This window comes from Vombatus ursinus, unplaced genomic scaffold (assembly GCF_900497805.2).
Source record: "Vombatus ursinus unplaced genomic scaffold, bare-nosed wombat genome assembly UNPS02014794.1, whole genome shotgun sequence".
Classification (NCBI taxonomy): Eukaryota; Metazoa; Chordata; class Mammalia; order Diprotodontia; family Vombatidae; genus Vombatus; species Vombatus ursinus.
In genome coordinates, this window is record NW_020954572.1 from 10,656,332 (window position 1) to 10,677,196 (window position 20,865).

Consider the following 20,865-nt stretch of genomic DNA (forward strand, 5'->3'; position numbering starts at 1 on the left):
CTCAATTGTGTATAGAACTCTAGCTTACCCTAAAGGAAAGTAGGAGGGGAAGGAGATAACAGAAGGGGGTACAAGTTTCTCCGATAAAGGTCTCATCTCTCAAATATATAGAGAAATGAGTCAAATTTATAAAAATAAAAGGCATTCCCCAATTGACAAATGATCAAAAAATATGAATAGTCAGTTTTCAGATGAAAGAATCAAAGCTAACTATAGTCATATAAAAAAATGCTGTAAATCACTATTTATTGGAGAAATGCAAATTAAAATGATACTGAGGTACTATCTCGCCTATTAGATTGGCTAATAGGACAGAAAAGGTAGAGTGATAAATGTTAAGAGGGAATGTAGGAAAATTGAGACACTAATGCACTGTTGGGGGAGTTGTGAACTGATTTGACTATTTATTTAGAGCAATTTGGAACTATGTCCAAATATTTATAGCAGTTCTTTTCTCATGGCAAAGAATGGGAAACTGAGGGGATGCCTATGAATTGGGGAATGGTTGAACAATTTGTGGTATGATTGTGATGGAATACTATAGTGATATAAGAAATGATGAGCTAGATGCTCTCAGAAAAACCTGGAGACACTAACATGAACTGATGCAAAGTGAAATAAGTACAACCAGGAGAACATTTTACACAGTAACAGCAATATTGTAAGTAATCAACTGTGAATGACTTAGCTGTTCTCAGCAATACAATGATCCAAGACAACTTCAGATATTTATCACTATTTTTTCCTTTTGTCTTCCTTTCTATTCTTTTCCTGTTCTTCCTTTCTGTTTTTGGTTTTTGTTTTTGTTTTTTTTGAGATCCTGGCAAAGTGCAAATGAAAAGCGACCCTAATGAATTCTTTGAAAAGGTCACTAGCAGTTTCAAGTCTGCTAGAAACTGACCAAGAAACTAGACAGAAAAATTCATCCTTAAAGAACAAAAATGAAAAGTACCATGAGTACTGACAGGTTATTATTAGACAACTTGAGAATGCTAAGTTTCAGAAATGATTTTTTGTCCTTTTTGGAGCAAATCAGAGCATCTGAAAAGCAACATTTTTTTTGGTGTTTTTGATAACACTATGTATGAATCCATAGAAACCACTCTCCCCTTTCTTCCAAAGCTGATTCACATTTGTACAGTTTACTTTTCACCAAGTGTACAAGAAGATTAGGCTTATCTAAGTACATCTTAAATGACTGCCCTTTTGACATGTTTCAGTCATATTCTCATTCCTATGGATGAAGCATATTTACTTAGGTCACTCAGCCTGGAAAAGAAGAATGGGCTGATGAAAACAGATCGAGGTAGAAAGCTGATCTGCCATTATTTTGATTCTGTTTTCCCTGCCAAGTAGAATGCGATTTAGAAAGGAAAGAATAGAACAAAAAATGACTAATAGGGACATGAAACCCAAGGAAAATATTCTCATTGGTTTAGAGCTTGAAGGGAACTCAGAGGTCAGCTAGGTGAACCCTCTTATTTTACAGAGGAGGTAAACTGAGGATAGAGAAGTTAGATGATTCACTTGAGGACACACAGGTAATTAGAAGGAAAGTCCAGTAATGAAACCACATCCTATGACTCCAAATTGAGAGCTCTTTCCCATCAAGAAGTAACAAGACAGAATTTTACTACTCTAGGTGAGTTTGAGTCATTAAGCTGAAATGAACTCTGTCTTTAGTACCAAAAGAATTTATAGACATTATTCTTGAGCCATTACAACTGATCTTCAAAAGGCTGAAGAGAATGGGAGAAGTACTGCAGGACTGGAGAATAAGAAATATCATCCACATTTTCAAAATAAGAAGACAATGGTTTATAAGCCATAGGCCAATGAGTTTGATTTTGATTTTTTTGACAAATTCTAGACGGATAGGGATGTATTTGGATAGTTATCAAGTATTTAAAAAAGGAAGTTGTAATAAAAAAAAGATAAATAATGGCTTCAATAAAAACACTTCATGTTAGACTCATCTTATTTCATATCTTTTTATATAGTCACCAAACTTACTCTTATACGGTTACTTAGAAAGAAGGGGGATGCTAATAATTCATCTAGATTTTAGAAGACTTCTGACAAAAATTCTCATTGTTATTTTCAATTGCAAATATAGAAATGTGACCTGGAAGGTTGTAAAATTGGCTGGATTGAGAACTGGTTGGTTGAAATGACAAGACCCAAAGAAAAACTGCGATGGTTGGATGGAACATTTATATCTGGTACTTGGGTAAAAAGGCATGCTTATAAAATACGCAAATGATAAAAAAATAGTGATAGCTAACAAACAAGATGACAGAGCTAGGGTTCAGAAAGATAGAAGATGCTAAGATACTGGGCCAAATATGAGGAGAAATCTGACAGGAATGACTGTAAAAGAAGTCTTATACTTGGGTTAAAAAATCAATGTCACATGTAAAAGACGAGACACGGGTTGTCAACATTATATCTTAAAAAGAACTGGGGATTTTGGTGTACTACAAGCTCAAAATGGCATATTCATGTGATTTGTTGTTGTTGTTCAGTCACCTCATTTGTGTCTCACTCTTCACGATTCCAATTGGGGTTCTTTGGCAAAGATACTGGAGTGATTTCCCATTTCCTTCTCCAGCTCATTTTACAGATAATGAAGTGAGGCAAATAGGGCTAAGTGACGTGCCCAGGGTCACACAGCTATTAATGTCTGAGGCCACAATGAACTCAGGAAGATGAGTCTTCCTGACGTCAGACCCAGCACTCTAACCGTTGTGCCACCTAGCTGTCGTATTCATGTGATAAAATGGTCAAAAAGTTAATGTTGTCTAGGGTGCATTCAAAAAGGCAGTGTCCAAGATATGAGAGACAAGAATTCTGCATCTTTCTTACATTCTAACCACATGTAGAATATCATGTTCAGTTCTTGGTGGCACATTTTAGGAAGGGAATTGATAAGCTACAGTGTCCAGGAGCCCAAGAGTCATGTCATACAAGGATCACTTGAAGGAAATGGGGATGTTTATCCTGGATAAGGGACTCTTACAGGCATGGCAGCTATTTTCAATTATCTGAAGGGATGTCACACAGAACAATGATCAGACATATTCTGCTTGGGAATGAATAAAGAGGCAAATTTAGAAGGTATTATAAGGAAGTTCTTCCTAATCATTAAAGCTATCCAAAAGTGGAATGGACTGCCTTGGAAAGTAATGGATTCTTTCTCATTGGAAGTCTTCAAGCAAAGGCTATAAAATTGATCATCAGTTAGGCTGTAGGGGTGATTCAGTTATGGGTGGAGTTAGATGGCCTCTGATATCTTTTCCACCTCAAGACTGTGCGATTCTGTCAGGGTAATGATGGCAGACTAAGAGAGAACAACTGTGGGAATTCTCCTATTTGTCTGCTACATGAGTTATCATATGATGTTAAGACACAGGAGAGAAATGACATTATTTCGAAAGATAGCTATCCTTTCTTGCAGGCAGTCACATCATCTAAGAACAGATCACTAGGATATTCACCAGGTATGCAGCTCACAGGAAGGGAGAATACTGTTGATGGATAATGGGCAGTCTGGTTTTGCTACAAATATTACATTTGTGGTGAAGAGCACTTAACATCAATTTGTTAAGACCTTTTAGGAACACTATAAAAATAGCCACTTATGAATAATAATAGCTAAAGTTTCGGTAGCATTTTAAGGTTTGTAAAGTGTTTCACGAATATGGTCTTAAAATCTGCACAACAACCCTGTGAGGTAGGTGCTATTATCATTCACCTTCTGCAAATGAGGAAAATGAAAGAAGCTAAATGATGGCCAAGGTCATACAGCTAGAAAATGTCTGAAGTGTTCAATCTTGGGCCTTTCTTACTTCAAGTTGGCACTTGATCTACCACTTAGTTATCCCAAAGTGAATATAAAACATTTTCTCTTTTCTGATTTGTTATGGCTTACCTATTCATTCATTCACTTACTCATCCCGCATTTACTAAGGAGCCAGGAGGTACAGTGTATAGAACACTAAATTGAGAGTTAGAAAGATTTGCATTCTGACACTTAGTGGCTGTGTGGCTCTGGGCAAATCACTTAACCTCTGCCTCAGTTTTCTCATATGTAAAATAAGGCTAATAATAGCACCTACCTCCCAGGGTTTTTGTAAGGTTCAAATGAGATAATATTTGTAAAGTGTTTAGCACAGTGCCTGGCATGTAGTAAGCACTACAAAAAATTAGCTATTACTATCTGGGCAAGTGACTTAACCTGTGTTTGCCTCAGTTTTCTTAATTCTAAAATGTGATACATACAGCACTAACTTCCTGGGTAGCTGTGAAGAGCAAATGAGATATCGTAAAGCACTTAGCACAGTGCCTGGTGCATAGGATGGTGCTATATAAATGCTAGCTGCTACCACTTTTCCTCCTCCTATTACTACTACTACAACAACTACAACTATTAGGATTACAATAACTACTAGTACTACTATTGTTACTAGTATTAATATTACTAGTACTACTATTACTACTTGTACTACTGTTATTACTGCTACTACTACTACTACCATCACTGTTACTACTAGTACTACTACTACTACTACTACTACAAGATAGTAGATGTAGTGGAAAAAACAATAGATTTGGAGCAAGAGAGCTTAGATTTGAGTCTGAGCACTGCAATTTATTAGTTATGTAATATTTCACAAATTATTTTCCTCATGGGGCCTCCTTTATATGGAACATCAGGGGGTTGGATTAAATGATCTCTAAATTCCCTTTCAATTCTAAATCTATGATCCATGTATAAGATACTGGGCTAGACACTAAGGAAGATACAAAGATTATTGCTAAGAGTAATAAAAACTTTTTTATTGATATACTTTATTTTTGTAGTATCACAATTTCTCCCAACATCTGGGAAAAGAAAGAGGAAATAAGCATTTATATAGCACTTACTCATTATGTGCCGGGGACTATGCTAAGTGTTTTATAAGTATTATCTCATCTTATAACAGCCCTGTTTATTATCTCCATTTTACTGATGAAGAAGCTGAGGCAAACAGAGGGTTAAGTGGTTTGCTTAGGATCACACTGCCAGTAAGTATATAAGACTAGATTTGAACTCAGATCTTCCTGATCATATAGACGTAGCACTCTATTCACCTCATTACCAGCTGACTGGCAGTGATGTATAGAAAAGTATCTGAAATCCCAACTCTAACCTTCTCTGCATCTCGGGTAAATTCCATAGTCCCTGTTTTGTTTTTTGTTGCTCAGTCATTTATATTGTACCTGACTCTTTGTGATCCCATTTGGAGTTCTCTTGGCAAAGATACTGGAGTAGTTTGCCATTTCCTTCCCCAGCTCATTTTATAGATGAGGAAACTGAGGTAAACAGGGCAAAGGGACTTGCCCAGGGTCCCACAGCTAGTAAGTGTCTGAGGGCACATTTGAACCCAGGAAGAGAGGTCTTCCTGACTTCTGACCTAGCACTCTATCCATTACACCACTAGCTGCCCCTTGCTACTCTGTTACATCTAGTATTGGCCTCCCTAGTGGAGGGGGCAGCTTTAATTTCCATTTCCCACTCACTGCACAGTAGAGGCAATAATGTTAATTTTAAGTATTAAAGTTTCAGTGCTCAAATAAAGCATTAACCTTTCAACACTAAAAACAACAAAAAGCCTTATGTGCATTTTGACTTTTCAATAAATGCGACCTATCAAGTGGATGAGCAATTCTTTTCTGGCTCTCTGGATGTCTATTTCACCATGCTTCTATCTTTTTTTTTCCTTTAACTTTTGAGAAGTAAAGCAAAAACAAAAATAGAAAACCATCCTGGAAGGGCCAGGTTAGCCTCTGAATTTCTATTTTTCCAACTAGTACGTAAATAAACTGAAGAAATGTCAAATATCTCAAGGGAATTTAATAAGAGATAAGAGCTCCTGACTCCTACTGAAGAGAAATAGCATCTGCCATTACTGAAAGTGAATCTTTCCAGATTTGCTGACAGGTAGATATTGCTGTAATCCTATGAGAAAATGCTCTAGTTCTTTAGTGATGTTAAATGAAACCAGTCCCTCCTTTCTGATCAAATAATACCAGAAAATATATTTGGAAATGAAGGAAAGTCATAAACATATTAGTAATAAAATTTTATACTAAAGATATAGACATTTATTATCTGTGTGACCCTAGGCAAGTCTGTTAACAATGGTTGCCTCAGTTTATTCATCTATAAAATGAGCTGGAAAAGGACATGGCAAACCACTCCTGTATCTTTGCCAAGAAAACCCCAAATGGGGTCACAGAGTCAGGTACAACTGAAATTACTGAGCAACAAAAAATAAAATTTCCTATTAAAGATACGGACAGTAACTTTAGTAAGATCCTCTGAAGTTTGCTTTCAGGGACTGGGAAAGATTTAATAAGCAAGGGGATTGCAAGGCCAAAGGAGCTCCAGAAATTATATGCATTTCTTGCATACCCTCATTTAAGGTACCATGGAATCTATCTATCCTATCTAAAAGGTAGGAATTACTTCTCAGGCTAAAGAATGCAATGTTTGTTGTTGTTGTTCAGTTGTTTCAATCATGTCTGACTCTCCATGACTCCATTTTGGGGTTTTCTTGGCAAAGATACTGGAGTGGTTTGCCATTTCCCTTTCCAGATCATTTTACAGATGAGGAAACTGAGGCAAACAGAGTTAAGTGACTTGCTCAGGGTCACACAGCTAGTAAGTGTTTGATGCTTAGTAAACAGCATTTCACTAGAATTAAATTAAAGGTGGAAAGGTTCATTTTGAGAAATGCCTTATTATCAAATGCCAAATGCATTATCATCTCTCATTATCTCTATTTTATTAAATGGTAGCCAGTTTTTTGAGTGTCAGTCAATAAATACTGCAGGCTTATTGATATACAAAGGACTTTGAAATGATATAACAAAGAATAATGTTTGATCCCTGGACTTGTGAAACATATAATCCCATTGAGGGCAATATGGCATAGTCCACGGGTGGGGAACGATGGCCTTAAGGCCACAATATGGCTTTCTAGGTCCTTGGGTGCAGCCTTTCGACTGAGCACAACTTTTACAGAACAAATCCCTTTATTAAGGGGATTTGTTCTGTGAAGTCTGGATTCAATCAAAGGGCTGCACTTGAGGTCCTAGAGGGCCACATGTGGCCTTGAGGCCATAGGCTTCCCATTCCTGGCTAGTCATATGAAAAGCCAAATAACAAAACAGTAATGGTAATATTAATAACAAATATACATACACACATACATACATACACACACACACAAAATCCATACTAGATGCAGCTAGGTGGTACAATGGAAAGAACACTGTTTCTAGAGTCAGGAAGACTTGAGTTCAAATCAGGCCTCAGATACTGACTAGCTGTGTAATCATGGGGAAGTCACTTAACTGGTTTTTTTTTAAACCTGTTTTCTCATCTGTAAAATGGGAATAATAATACCACCTAACTCCCAGGGGTGTTGTGAGGATCAAATAAGGTAATAATTATAAAGTGCTTAGCATAGTACCTGGCACACAGTAAATGTTATACAAATGTTAGTTGATATTATTATCATCGTCATCATCATTATTATTTTATATCACTTTAAATTTTATAAAAAAAACACCCTTTGTATATATCATCTCATGTGACCCTCATAACATGCCTCTAAGGCATATGTTATTAGTACCCTCATTTAACAGACTAAGAAAGTAAGTTTCAAAGAGGTCAAATGACTTCCCCATGGTCACACAGCTAATAAATATCTATTTCAGGATTCTAACTCAGTCTTCTTGACTTCAAATATCTATTTAGCTACATTGTTATAGTAATAATTAATCTTTATATTGTACTTTACATGCATATATGAAATGCTTGTAAAGTGTTACACAATGAAAAAGAGAATGGAAAATTATATGGAGTTCTATGGTGGAGAGAAGGGCCCTCTCAACAATTAGTCTCTATTTTCTCCGTAAAAAATACAGATGAGGTCCCCTCTTGAGAGGTTGTATGGAGGAAGAAGAGGAGAGCAAAGGGCTTTAGAAAAAAAGAGAAGATTCAGAATAGCCACTATAGGGAATGTGAAGTTGTCAATCAGGGAAGAATAAAATGATCATCATGCTGCAGTAAGGGCCCAGTTAGTTTTGGATTAAATTTTTAGTAAACCTACTCAGCATCATTGCAAAATCTCAGGTTTAGAGAGATTGAAACTTGCCTGGAGTCACATAGCTAGTACACGGTGGGGTTGGCTCTCAAACTAAGGTCTTTTAGGTGTAAGTCTAGCGTTCCTTTCCCTAGGGCCAAGAAATACTTGAGTACATGCTCGAAAGACAGATGTGATTGGCAGGAGAACCAGGAAAGTGCAGTGTCTCAGAAGCCAATGGTAAAAACCTTGCTGCTGAGCACTGAAATGTCACAAAGAGGCCCAATGGGATGTGAATTGAGAAAAGGTCACTTGACTGGACAAAACACAAACCATCAGCAGCAATGTTCAAAAGAGTAGTATCAATAGAGTGATGGAGATGGACACCATAACTTCAAGGTTTAAGAAGAGAACAGAGAAATAGGAAATAGAGGCAACAGGTACATAGCTCTCCTTTGAGAACTTTACCAGTAAAAACATGGAGAGATTGTTGGAAATCTACCTATTGTTTAATGAGTCACATCTGGGTCAGCCTTTGTCACACAGATCACAAAGATGTCACAAACGTTTAAATGGAGCACTTTGAGCAGGTTAAGAGGCTCAAGGAGACAGATTCTATTAGAAAAATATGGGACAAACCCTTTGTAGACTTTATCAGGCCCTTGTATGATTGTACTTTCAATGAGAATGATTATGAAGTAGACAAAAGCTGTGACCTCAACCTCCAACTTAAAGGATTAGCTTAAAGGAAATAGGCTATATAAACAGCTGACTTTCAAATCATCATTTACTTTCTTAAAAGTGCGGGGTCAGAAGCTGACGTTGAAATAGTGGTGACCTTGGAGAGTTTCAAGACATCGTCACAGGTTTAGATCAAGAAGGGAATTCAGAGGTCATGTTGTCCAACCCTCCCATTTTACAGATGAGGAAAGTGAGGACAGAGGAGTTAAATGATTGCCTAAGGTCCCACAAAGCCAGGACTTGAACTTTCATCTGACTCTAATCCCAGAGCTTTTTTCCATGAGGACATTAAAAAGGCAGAACTCCACTGCCCTTTATGAGTTCAAATCACAAAGCAAAGATGAAATATATCCTCAAGTAGTGCCAAAATTGGCAGATGTGATTGTTCAGCTATTGTCAGTGATATATGAAAAACTCTGTAGAGAACAGGAAAGGCATTTAAGGAATAGAGAAAAACCAATGTTGACTTGATCATTTTTTCTTAAAAGGGAAGAGGACAAGGTGACTTCAAACTATAGACTAATGGCACTGAATATTAGAATAAAAGACTCAGCCTAGGACCAGGGTCCCAAGAATGGAATATTTGTGCAGGACTGCAGCAGAAAGTGGTAAAAAAAAAAAAAAAAACCAGGATCCCAGAATCATAGCTTTAAAATTGGAAGGTCCCTTCTAGATCAACTAAATGAGCTCCCTCCCTTTTTGAATGAGGAAATTGAGGCCCAAAAAAGTAATTTTTCCAAAGTTACAGAGACAGAAGAAAGGACTGGATTCAAATCCAGGATGTCTGACTTTAGAGACAATGTTCTTTCCGTAGTAACAGGAAACTAGGGAATCTCTGTTGCTAAGTATTTTTTAAAAACTTATGGGTAGCTAGGTATAAATACATGTCAAAGGCACCAAGAAAAGATGAAGAAGTCTGTTCAATGAATTTAGGAGAATTTTGCCTAAAAGTGTATATGGTGGAAGAGACTCAAATAAATTGCATCAAAAATACATTAAAGACTTTGAAGCCGATACGTTTTGGTTAAAAAAAAAAAATTTGACAACCAAGAAAAACATGCATCAGACAAGAACAATTTTTTTTCATGATAAAAAACAAATGCATTTCCATTGTTGGTAGAGTTGTGAACTGATCCGACCATTCTGGAGAGCAATTTGGAACTATGCCCAAAGGGCTATAAAACTGTGCATGCCCTTTGATCCAGCAATATCACTACTAGGTCGGTATCCCAAAGAGATCATAAAAAAGGGAAAATGACCCATATGTACAAAAATATTTATAGCAGCTCTTTTTGTGGTGGCAAAGAATTGGAAATTGAGGGGATGCCCATCAATTGGGGAATGGCTGAACAAGTTGTGGAATACTATTGTTCTATAAGAAATGAGAAGCAGGTGGATTTCTGAAAAACCTGGAAAGACTTACATGAACTGATGCTGAGTGAAGGAACAGAACCAGAAGAACATTGTACACAGTAATAACAACATTGTGTGATGATCAACTATGATACACTTAAATCTTGTCAGCAATGCAATGATCCAAGATAATTCCAACAAGGGACTCGTGATGGAAAATGGTGACCACATCCAGAGAAAGGACTATGGAGTCTGAATGCAGATCGAAGCATACTATTTTCACTTTTTTTTGTTTTTTGTTTTTTCTTTCTTTCTCGTGGTTTTTCCCTTTTATTCTGAGTCTTCTTTCACAACATGACTAATGCGGAAATATGTTTAACATGATTGTACATGTATAACCTATATCAGATTACCTGCTGACTTGGAGGGGGGGAAGAAGAGAAGGGAGGGAGAAAAATTCGGAACTCAAAATCTTACAAAAATGAGTGTTGAAAACTATCATTATATGTAATTGGAAAAAAATAAAATACTATTAAGTTAAAAAAATAAAAAGTTCACTGAAAAAAGTGCATTTTCTATGCACAGAAAATGTAGTAAATGGCACTAATTCTCTGAAAGAATGTAATCTGGAGTACTTAATATAATGTTAAGATTAATTACTCTCCTTAAAAGTCATCAATTTTCTTTAGAAATAATTTCCAATGGAATTGTGGAAAGACAAGGAAATGAATATACTATTCATAACTGTATCAATCGGTCCAACTATTCCAGAAAGCAATGTAGAATTATCATAGTTAAATTATTGGCTAAAATAATAAAATAATAATAAAATAAAAATATTGGCTAAAAAACTCATGCCACTTACTCAGATTCCCATTGCTAACTATATAATCTAAAGAGGCCAATGGCAAAAAAAAAAAGTTACCACCCCCCCCAAAAAAGGAAATTATTCATAATAGTGCATTGTGTAGCAGTAAAAAATGAAAACAAATTATATGCTTATCTTTTGGACAATGTTATACAAATTGTAGTACAAGAATGTAATGGAATATTATTGTTATAAGAAAAATGTAATGAATTCAGAGAAGTAGAGGAAGGGTTATAAGAACTGACTCTAAGTGAAGTAAGCATAATAAGGGCAACATACAGAATAACTACAACAATGTAAATAATAAGAATATCAGCAACAAAACAATTTAAAATGATCACTGATACTATGATGACCAAGGTAGAACCCAAAGAGATATCAGAAGGTACTTCCTCAACTCCCTTGAAGAGATAGACAAGTATGGGATAAGGACCATTGTATATAATATCAGGCTTTGTTGTTGATGTGTTAGATTTGTTGAATTTCTGTTTTTGTTTTTATTCTTTCTTATAAGTGATGACTCTGGGAAAGGGAATAAAGGACACACTAGGAAATACAGTTGACTTAAATACATAAAATAGCAACAACATTTTATTTAATAAAAGAATTTCCATTAGCCATATGGAAAAACATAAGTTGAAGGGAGAAAACCAAGTTGTCTAAATGATTCCTCTATTTTTAGTGAAAATCTTTTTTAGGAATTGTTACCAGCAAATGGCTGACACTACTGTTATAAAGGACCTAAGTTCAGATGTTGCTGTCACCTCAACTTTTCCCTTGCACAGACACAGGATTTTCTCTTTATCTATAGGCCCAGATCTTATGACCATTTCTTAGCTAATGTGAATACTCAGTATAAAAAGATGGCAGCTATATTCTTGGTGTGAGTTCCATACTGTCAAATAAATTGACCTTAGTCTGACCCATTCCTCACCCACATTCCCAATCAATAATCTCAAATGTCATCCTACAGATCAAAAGTCCTTTGTTTTGCATTTAAAATCTTCACAACCTGGCCATTTCTGACTTTTTCAGTCTTCTTGTACCTTACTCCCTCCGTACATTCTATGAGCCAGCTATACTGGGCTAATTACGGTTCCTGGAACAAGATACTCAATCTTTTATCTCTATGCATTTTTTCTATGGCAGTTCTCTATGTCAGAAATATTCTTTATCTTCACCTCTGCCTCTTAGAATCTGTGACTTCCTTCAAAACTCAAATACCATCTTCTGTTTTCCTATTCCTCACACCTACGAGAGCCTTCCCCTCTAACAACCTCCAATTGTACTCTATATATACTTTGTATGTTCCTTTTTAGGTACACTAAAATATAAGCTAATTGAGAGCAGAAGTGTTTTTGTTTTTCTTTCAATCCCCAGTGCTCATGCATAGTACCTGGTGCATACTAAGTGCTTAATAAAAACCTGATTGACTTACCTACCTCAGGTCTAATTCAGCCTTCTTTAATTGCTAACCTGTATAAGCTGGTCTTGTTCTGTACCAGAGCAATCCACTAACTTCCTAACCTATACTTTGGTCTTCTGCTGTCTCTTGATCATGGTAAGCAAATGACATCTTGGCTCCTTGATGTGACAATGACGTTTTATCCAGATTCCAGTCGCCTTCTTCACCAGACAGGGCCTATTGTTATTCATGTTCGGACATGGCAAATTTATTTTTCCTTAAAATGTTTTTTTTAAATTAAATTAAATTTATTTATTATTTTTGCCTACTATGTAAATGGAAGCTCGGGATCAAGCCTAACATTCATTCTCATATACTGTTTCATGTAGTGTTTATCTTTTAAAAAGTTGGAAATCATATTTCAAATTCTTATCAAATACTAGAATAGAATTTCTTAAATGAGTAGGGTCTTTGGAAGTCATTTGGACCAAGTCTCACTTTTGTCTTTGTATATCCAGTGTTTAACAAAGTTGGTGGGACATAGAAAGTGCTTAGCAAATACTTTTTTTTCATTCATTCATTAAAAAAAAAAGGAATAGTCCCAGGGATGTTATATAACAACCCCCCGAGCATAAAATCCAAGGGACTCTTAATTAAGAAGTATGACCATAATCAAAGAGAAAATATCCATTTTACCTGATAAGACAACTTCAATGAGATCTCCTTCTTGGATGTCGCTGGCTGTCTTTACCAGTTGAAGAATGTTTTCAGAGGTAGGGTCATGACGAAAAAGCAGGATCTTATCATACATTCCATAGAAACCGCATTCAGGAAACTGTAAACACAAATGACAACAAAGCTTTATGTCATTATGTATTTTGCATTTTAAAATAAGAAATTCTAGTTAAATTGATATCAGAGTGCAAATACAAGGTAGCATCCCATGGGACAGCTAGGTGGTACAGTAGATAGGGCACTGGGTTTGCAATCAGGAAGACTCATCTTCCTGAGTTCAATTTGGTGTCAGACACTTACTAGCTATGTGACCCTGGGCAAGTCACTTAACTTGTTTGTCTCAGTTCCTCATCTATAAAATGAGCTGAAGAAGGAAATGACAAAACATTTCACTATCTTTCCCAAGAAAACCCGTAATGGGGTAGGGAAGAGTCAGACACAATGGAAACAAATGATCAAACAACAAAATTCCATGAGAGCTAAAAAAAAAAAAAGACACACCTAATAATGTTCTGCATATAGTAAGCGCTTTGTTTAAGCCCTCATATCTAGTCCTCTGTTAAATCTTATTATTTATCCCTTCATGACATCTCTTATATACGTTCTTTTGTCTCTATACTAACTCCTTAGTTTAGGTCCAAAATCCCTTGAGAGCTCAAAAAAAAAAATTAGAGAAATCGAATAATGTTCTATATATGATAGGTGATTTATTTAAACCATCATATCTAGTCTTCTGCTAAATCTTATCATTTCTCCCTTCATGACACTTCTTATATTTGTCTTTTGTCTCCACATTACCTCCTTAGTTCAGACGTCCTCAATACTTCTCACATAAACAACTACAACATTGCCTTTGATTAGTCTCTCTGCCTCCAGCTTCTCCCTACTCTAATCCATGCTCCACTCAGGTGACAAAATGATTTTTCTAAAATGCAGGTCTGACCATGCCACCCCTATGCTCAATGAGCTTTGGTGGTATGATACTACCTCAAAGATCAGATGTAAATTCTTCTGTTCGGCATTTAACAACTATCTGCTAGCATTTACAGAGCACTTTGAGGTTTACAAAGAACTTTACCTATATTATTTCATTTGATCCTCATAACAATCCTGTGAGGTGGGTGCTATTATTAGCCCCACTTTACAGATGAGGAAACCGAAACTAACAGAGCTTCAGTTACTTATTTGAGGTTATACAGCTAGTAAGTGTCTGAGACATAATTTAAATACAAATCTTCTTGACTCCAGGGTCCTGAACTTAATCCATTGTGTAAACTACCTATCCATAATGATCTGCATAACTTGACTCCTTCTTACTTTCCCAGTATTCTTATACATTATTACCCTTCACTGACTTGACAATGTAGCAACACTGACTTCATGTTTTTCTTCATATATAATGCTACATTTCCCATCTCTGGGTTTTTGCATGGCTATCCACCATTCCTGGAATGCTCTCCCACTCCTCCTTCCTTTAGCTTCCATGGCTTTTACTGAGGTTTATTTCAAATCCCACATTCTGCAGGAGGCCTTTTCTGGTTCTTCCAGCCACTAAGTGCCTTCCCATCTGAAATTACCTCCAGTTTATACTATACATATCTTCTATGTAAATAATTGTTTTCATGTAGTCTATCCCAATAGAATGTGATCTCCCTGAGGGCAGGGACATTGTTTTTGCCCCTTTTTTTCTTGCCAGATATTACTCCAGAGTATGACACATTTAGCACTTTGAAACTCTTGTTCACTTGACTCAACTTGATTACTGAAGTGGCAAATAAGACTTATGAGGAAGGTTTAAAAGGCCTGAAACTATTTAGCCCAGATGGGGTGAAGAAGGCAGTGCTAGAAATTTAATAATAGTTTTGTCTTCAAGTATATGAGAGGATGTTGTACAGATAACAGCTACTAGCAATTCTCTATTTTACTGAATACAGATCAAGAGGAAATGACCTTAAACTGCACTGAAGGATATAAGATTAGATATAAGAGAATTTCCTGGCAGTAAGGTACTTAAGAACTGGAATGGATGGATGGGGAAACAAGTGGAATTGCTTTAGAAGTCTTTAAAGCTAGAGTATGTATCAATCTAAGAGAATACAGCTTCTCTCAGAGATATAAGAGCTGATATTACTAGGGTTATTATTTATGACTGATAGTATTTAGTGGTTGTTGCTTGCTTGTTTGTTTTTATATCCAAACCTGTTATTTCACTGGTGTAGGGACCATGGTGAGGAAATCACTCTAGCAATACAGACTGCCAACTGTTTTGCTGCTTACAGTCTTAGAATTTGTCTAGGAATTTCAGAGTTTATCAAGGTCACAAAGCCAGTGTATTTCAGGAATTTGAACCTAGCTCTTCTTGACTCTAAAGCCAGTTCTTTATCCACTATATCACTCTGCCTCTCAGTTAGAGAGGTGTATAGAATAATATTCAAGTATTTTTTTTATAATTTCTAATCAGAACAGATAACTTAGTCAATCCAAGCCGATCCATCATGCATTGATTAAGCACCTATTATGTGCAAGACAATAGGGAGGCAAAGAAAAAAGAAGACATCAGGAAAGGATTCCCACTGGAGGTAGCATGTGATCTAAGCTTTGAAAGGAGGCTGGGGAGAGCCGGGATCCTAGGAGCTGGAGGAGAGAAATTATTACAGCCCTGAAATAGGGTTTAAAATAGGAGCCTGTGCAAATGCATGGGGGTCAGGAGATAGAACGTCAAGTTAAGGGAACAGCTAGGTCAGTTTGGCTGAAACATATATTACACAAAAGAGGGGAATATTAAATCAACCCAGTGTAATCTGGCACCAGATTGTGAAAGACTTTAAATGCCAAGAAAAAAAAAAGTTTGTATTTTATCCTAGAAGCAATAGAGAGAACTTGGAAGTTCTGGAGCAAGGAAGCAGCAGAGACAGACTTAAGCTTTAGAAAATTATTTTGGCAGCTGTATGGATGATAGGTTGCAGAGTGAAGAAACTGGAAGCAGAGAGGACAAATATTGCTGCAATAATCCTGTCATGCATTGATAAGGGTGTGCACACACACACATGCACAAACACATAGGCATATGCAGATATACATACATATAAAATTAAAGCTAAACTAAATGAATCAAACTTCCTGTAAATTATTATGGCCTATGGCACTGAATTTATTTATCTATACAGTCTAAATTAACCAGATGATTAAAATATCATATTTCACTAATACTGTTTATACCTGAACTATATTCTCTTTGTCAGAGAAAGCACAGGGTTTACATCTTTACCAAGATTCTTATCTTTCACACTCTTTACCTCCACTGTCATAGACTCATAGTTTGCCTGTCAAGGAGTTGCATGATAGGTGAATCTAAGAGAATTATAAAAGTAATAAAAACAGTCTTCAATGAAATGAAGGTGAATAGTTTAGGTAGGAGTCAGCATAATTTTATAACTAAGGAAACTGAGGCAAATAGACATCAAGTGACTTGCAAAGGGTCCCATAGCTAGTAAATGTCTGAGGTCGGATTTGAACTCAGGTCTTGACTCCAGGACCAGTGCTCTACCTGTGCCACCCAATTGCCTACAATATTAATGCCCGATTATTTTCTCTTCTCTCAAAAGTACAGCAAGTAACCTTGTAGAAGTCACAATCTCTCTGGGTCTCAGGTTGTTCACCTGCAAAATGTGAAGACTGAACCAGATTCCTCAGTTCACTTTTAAATATAACTCTATGATTTTATGATCCGGCTGGCACATGTACACACCAACACCATGACCCTCCAACTTCTCCAGGGGGATTAGGGGTTGGGGAACATTTGCTGTATCATTGGAATACAGATCAGATGCTCTAAAAGTTGGACAGTATGGTTACACTTGGTACTGGGGTGGACTGTCTTCTTTAATTCTTGCTAAGCTGAATTGTCCCCAAGTACAAGGATTCCTCTGTCCAAGTATTAAGTAATTTATTTATCCAAAGACCCTCATTTAAACAGGCAAAGCCAAGTAGAAAACAGATGCCCTTGGTTAGATTCACCAGAGCTAGAACAAGGCATTAGGGCACCCTTGGCAAGGTGTAAAATCATTTCCTCCCTATGCTGGCCTCTACTAGAGGTTTCAGTCCTCTGTGACACATAATAATTGACTTGTCACAAAATTAATACCTATAGACTGTGAAGAGTACAATTTCCTGGAACACAAAACAAAATGCATTTATAGAGGCTGGATAGTAAACAAGCATTTGGGTGAGTCCCTAAAGGCAGAAATTTTGATAACTCAGTCCAGATGTTTGCTATAGATTAGGGATTCTTAACTTGGGATCTATAAACTTTAAATATATATTTTTCATATACATAATCAACACGATTTGTTTCCTTTGCAATCCTATGAATTTTATTTTATGTCTTTACAAACATTATTCTGAGAAGACAATAGGCTTAACCAGACTATCAAAGGGGACACAAAAAAGTTAAGAAGCCCTTCTAAAGAGAAAAAGGACATATTCAAGCTTAGGAGATGCTTATACTTGGATCAACCACAGTACACTCCTCTTTCTGAATCCATAGCATATGGCTGGAGACAGTACTGGCTTGTGATGGAGCCAATAACCTATTTCTTAAAGAAATCACAAGGTATGGAAATGCAATGCTCCATTCTTAACCACTGTCACCTTACTCCATATGGCACAGTAGCTTGTGGGAAGTAGAGGTAAGACAAAACCCTGGCATCTTGTTTGACTCTTCTCCCCTATCCCACACATCCAACCCGCTAGTTGCCAACTCTTACAGATTCTATCTGCGCTATGTCTTTCATGTCCCAGTTCTGCAACCACTGCAACCAACTTAGAACAAACTCTCATTGCTTCCCTTGGATCACCGAAATTGCTTCATATGCCCTCCTGCCTCCATTTTATTCTCTCTTCAATACACACCCATTGCATTGTTGGTATCTTATTACTTCTCTGATGATGTCACTGTTCCACTCAAAACCTTCAGGGATTCTCCATGCTTAGTAAGAAGGTAGAAAAATCCTGATCTCAGTGGACAAGTTCCTCTGAAATTGGAGTTCCAACATCATTTTTTTGGCCCCATCTCATACCATCCCCTTTCTTCATGCACTGTGTGTTCCAGACATACAAGACTAACTTTCCATCTCCCCACTTCTAACCTCCTATCTTCTTTAATTGAGATCTATAACTTCCCTTAATGCCTCACTCCAGGGCCAACTCCACCACAAAACTTTGCCTGACAATTCCCCAGTTAAAAGTGACTTTTCCCTCTTCAAACTTCCCATAGTACTTTAACTAAAACTTCTCTTTGGATTTATCACACTTTCCCTTGTATCACAATCAATAGTTGTGGACTTGATGGAAAGAATGCAGAATTTAGGAATCAAGAACTCTGGTTCATTTACTGCCTCTGTGACTACACACAAATTCACTTAAACCCCTCTGAGCTGCTGTTTCTTCAACTATAAAATAGAGATTACAATACCTTTAGTATATATCTGACAGGGTTTTGGCAAAGGTCAAAAGAAATTATGTATATAACTTCAAGCTTTATGTCAGTTATCATAATTATTGTGTATATACATTCTGTCTCAATTAGATAATTTACAAGAAGTATGGAGTATATATCCTGATATCCAAAAAGCCATGTACTCAAATTGGACTTAATAGGCACTTATTGAATAAATGAATTGGAGAAAAAGGGAAAACCATTTCATTTTCATAGATGGTGAAGGTGGCTGATGTTGGAGAATAAGGCTGTTTAAATGACTACTCAAGGACATCAATGGCTCATAGAATAAGAGCTTGATGAAAATTATGAGGTCATCAAATTCAACCTTCTAGTTTAACAAATGAAGGAGCTGAGGCCAAAAAAGGTTAAATAATTTGTCCAGTGTCACATAGCTAGTAAATATCTGGGATACGATTCTACGTCTTCTTGACTCCCAAGTTCACCACATTTTCAACCATGGCATCTAGCTGCCTAGATGTTCAAACACAATTTGTCTTCAAGTTAAATCCAATAAGAGGCAGTTGTGGCAAACAACATCACAGTACAGAAGTCCTATGTTCGAATCCTCCCTTTGACACCTCCTGGATGTGTGACCCTGGACAGTCACACTTATAGAGGGAGTTTTGTCATTTGAAGTTCCATCCAATACCACAAGTCCAGAACCAAAAAAGAAAAAAAGAAGAAAGGAAGAAAGAAGAAGAAAAAAGAAAAAAAAAAACCACATCCCCCAAAAGGCCCATGACTGGAGGTTTCCCTTCCTTCCCACTTCCCCCTCCCCATTTTGTTGTGCTTAGGATCAGAAGCTGCTGTAGCATGGACCAAAATGAAAGAATAATAAATCTATAGTTATCTCATTCTTTAAGTTTCTGTGGCAACAAGCAACTAAAAATCACCTCTAAATTGTACGTAGGAAATTCTGCCTTCTTAAAATAAACATTGCAGCTGAAATGATGTCAGTGCTTCCAATGTGCTAAAAAACAATGGAGGTCACTTTTTTGAAACCTCTCCAATAAAAACATTATATAGTGGAAAGGAAAAGTAAGGATAGCCTTATATCGCTAATCCCCAATTCTCTTGGAGAACAATGTATTCTTCATGTATTTCTTTTCCTTGAAAAGTCTGGATTATTTATGTTACTGTTTTTGTTTTTAGTATCATTTTTATTTCACATTTAATTTTATGGAAATTACAATTACATAGTGAGTTGAAGCCGAAATTCTAGCGGAAAATTGTGTGGCTCAAAGAAAATCTTTTTTTTTTTTTTTTTTGCTTCCAGCCTTCTCCTTTAGTCACCTCATTCCCTACCTTTAACTTCCTTTTCTTCTCCACTCCACATTTCCTTACTCTGATATTCATGTGTTTTACAGATTCACTTCATCAGATTTTCCAATGGCCTCTAGCATATCACCTGCAAAATCCACCAGTGGGAGTTTGTCTGATTTCTCAAGAAGAAAACTTCTTATAAGGCCTGGTGTGTTGCTGGAACATCATAAACATGCAAAACTGTTGCTTACAGACATATTCTAAACTGAGGCACATTTCACATGCACAAAACTCTGTGCAATGATGAGGTCCATATGACATTTAATTCCTTGTAGAGTATTCAGAGGTATTAATAAAAATTTTCATAGTCAGGGCAAGTTCAGCTGGAGGTGAGAGGGAGGGAGGAAAAGTTAGGAGGAGATACTATTTGGGGGACACTATCATCTCCTTGTTCTCCTCTTACATGATGCACTGCTTCTTCATAGTCTTCTTTGCTGGCTCATCATCCACATCACACCCATAAATTATAGCTATTCCCAAGGCTCTGATCCAGGGTTCCTTTTCTTCGCTCTTCTCTCAGTGATCTCCTCTGGATTTTATTATCCTTTCTATACCAGTGACAAATAGACTTATAGATTTAACTCCACCTTTTTCCCCTCAGCTTCAGTCTCACAATCACCATCTGCCTACTGGAACATTTCCAAAGAGATGTCCTAGAGACATCTCAAAGTCCATTGCCAATTTTTGACATTTCTGCTTCTACATCTCTCACATCTGACTCTTTCTCTCTAATTACACAGATACCACCTTACTTAACAACTCTCATGACCTTTGGCCTAGATTATTGTAATAGCCTTTTAACAGG

The 20,865-nt window shown here is 36.7% G+C and overlaps 1 protein-coding gene across 1 annotated transcript in view; it reads right to left on the reverse strand.

The window, feature by feature from the left end:
• PRKD1 (protein kinase D1) overlaps positions 1-20,865 on the reverse strand; it is a 389,696-nt gene that overhangs the window by 170,003 nt on the left and 198,828 nt on the right. Inside the window, exon 2 of the mRNA XM_027870203.1 lies at positions 13,199-13,337. Within this exon, the coding sequence (XP_027726004.1) occupies positions 13,199-13,337 (139 nt within the window). The remainder of the gene's footprint in view (positions 1-13,198; positions 13,338-20,865) is intronic.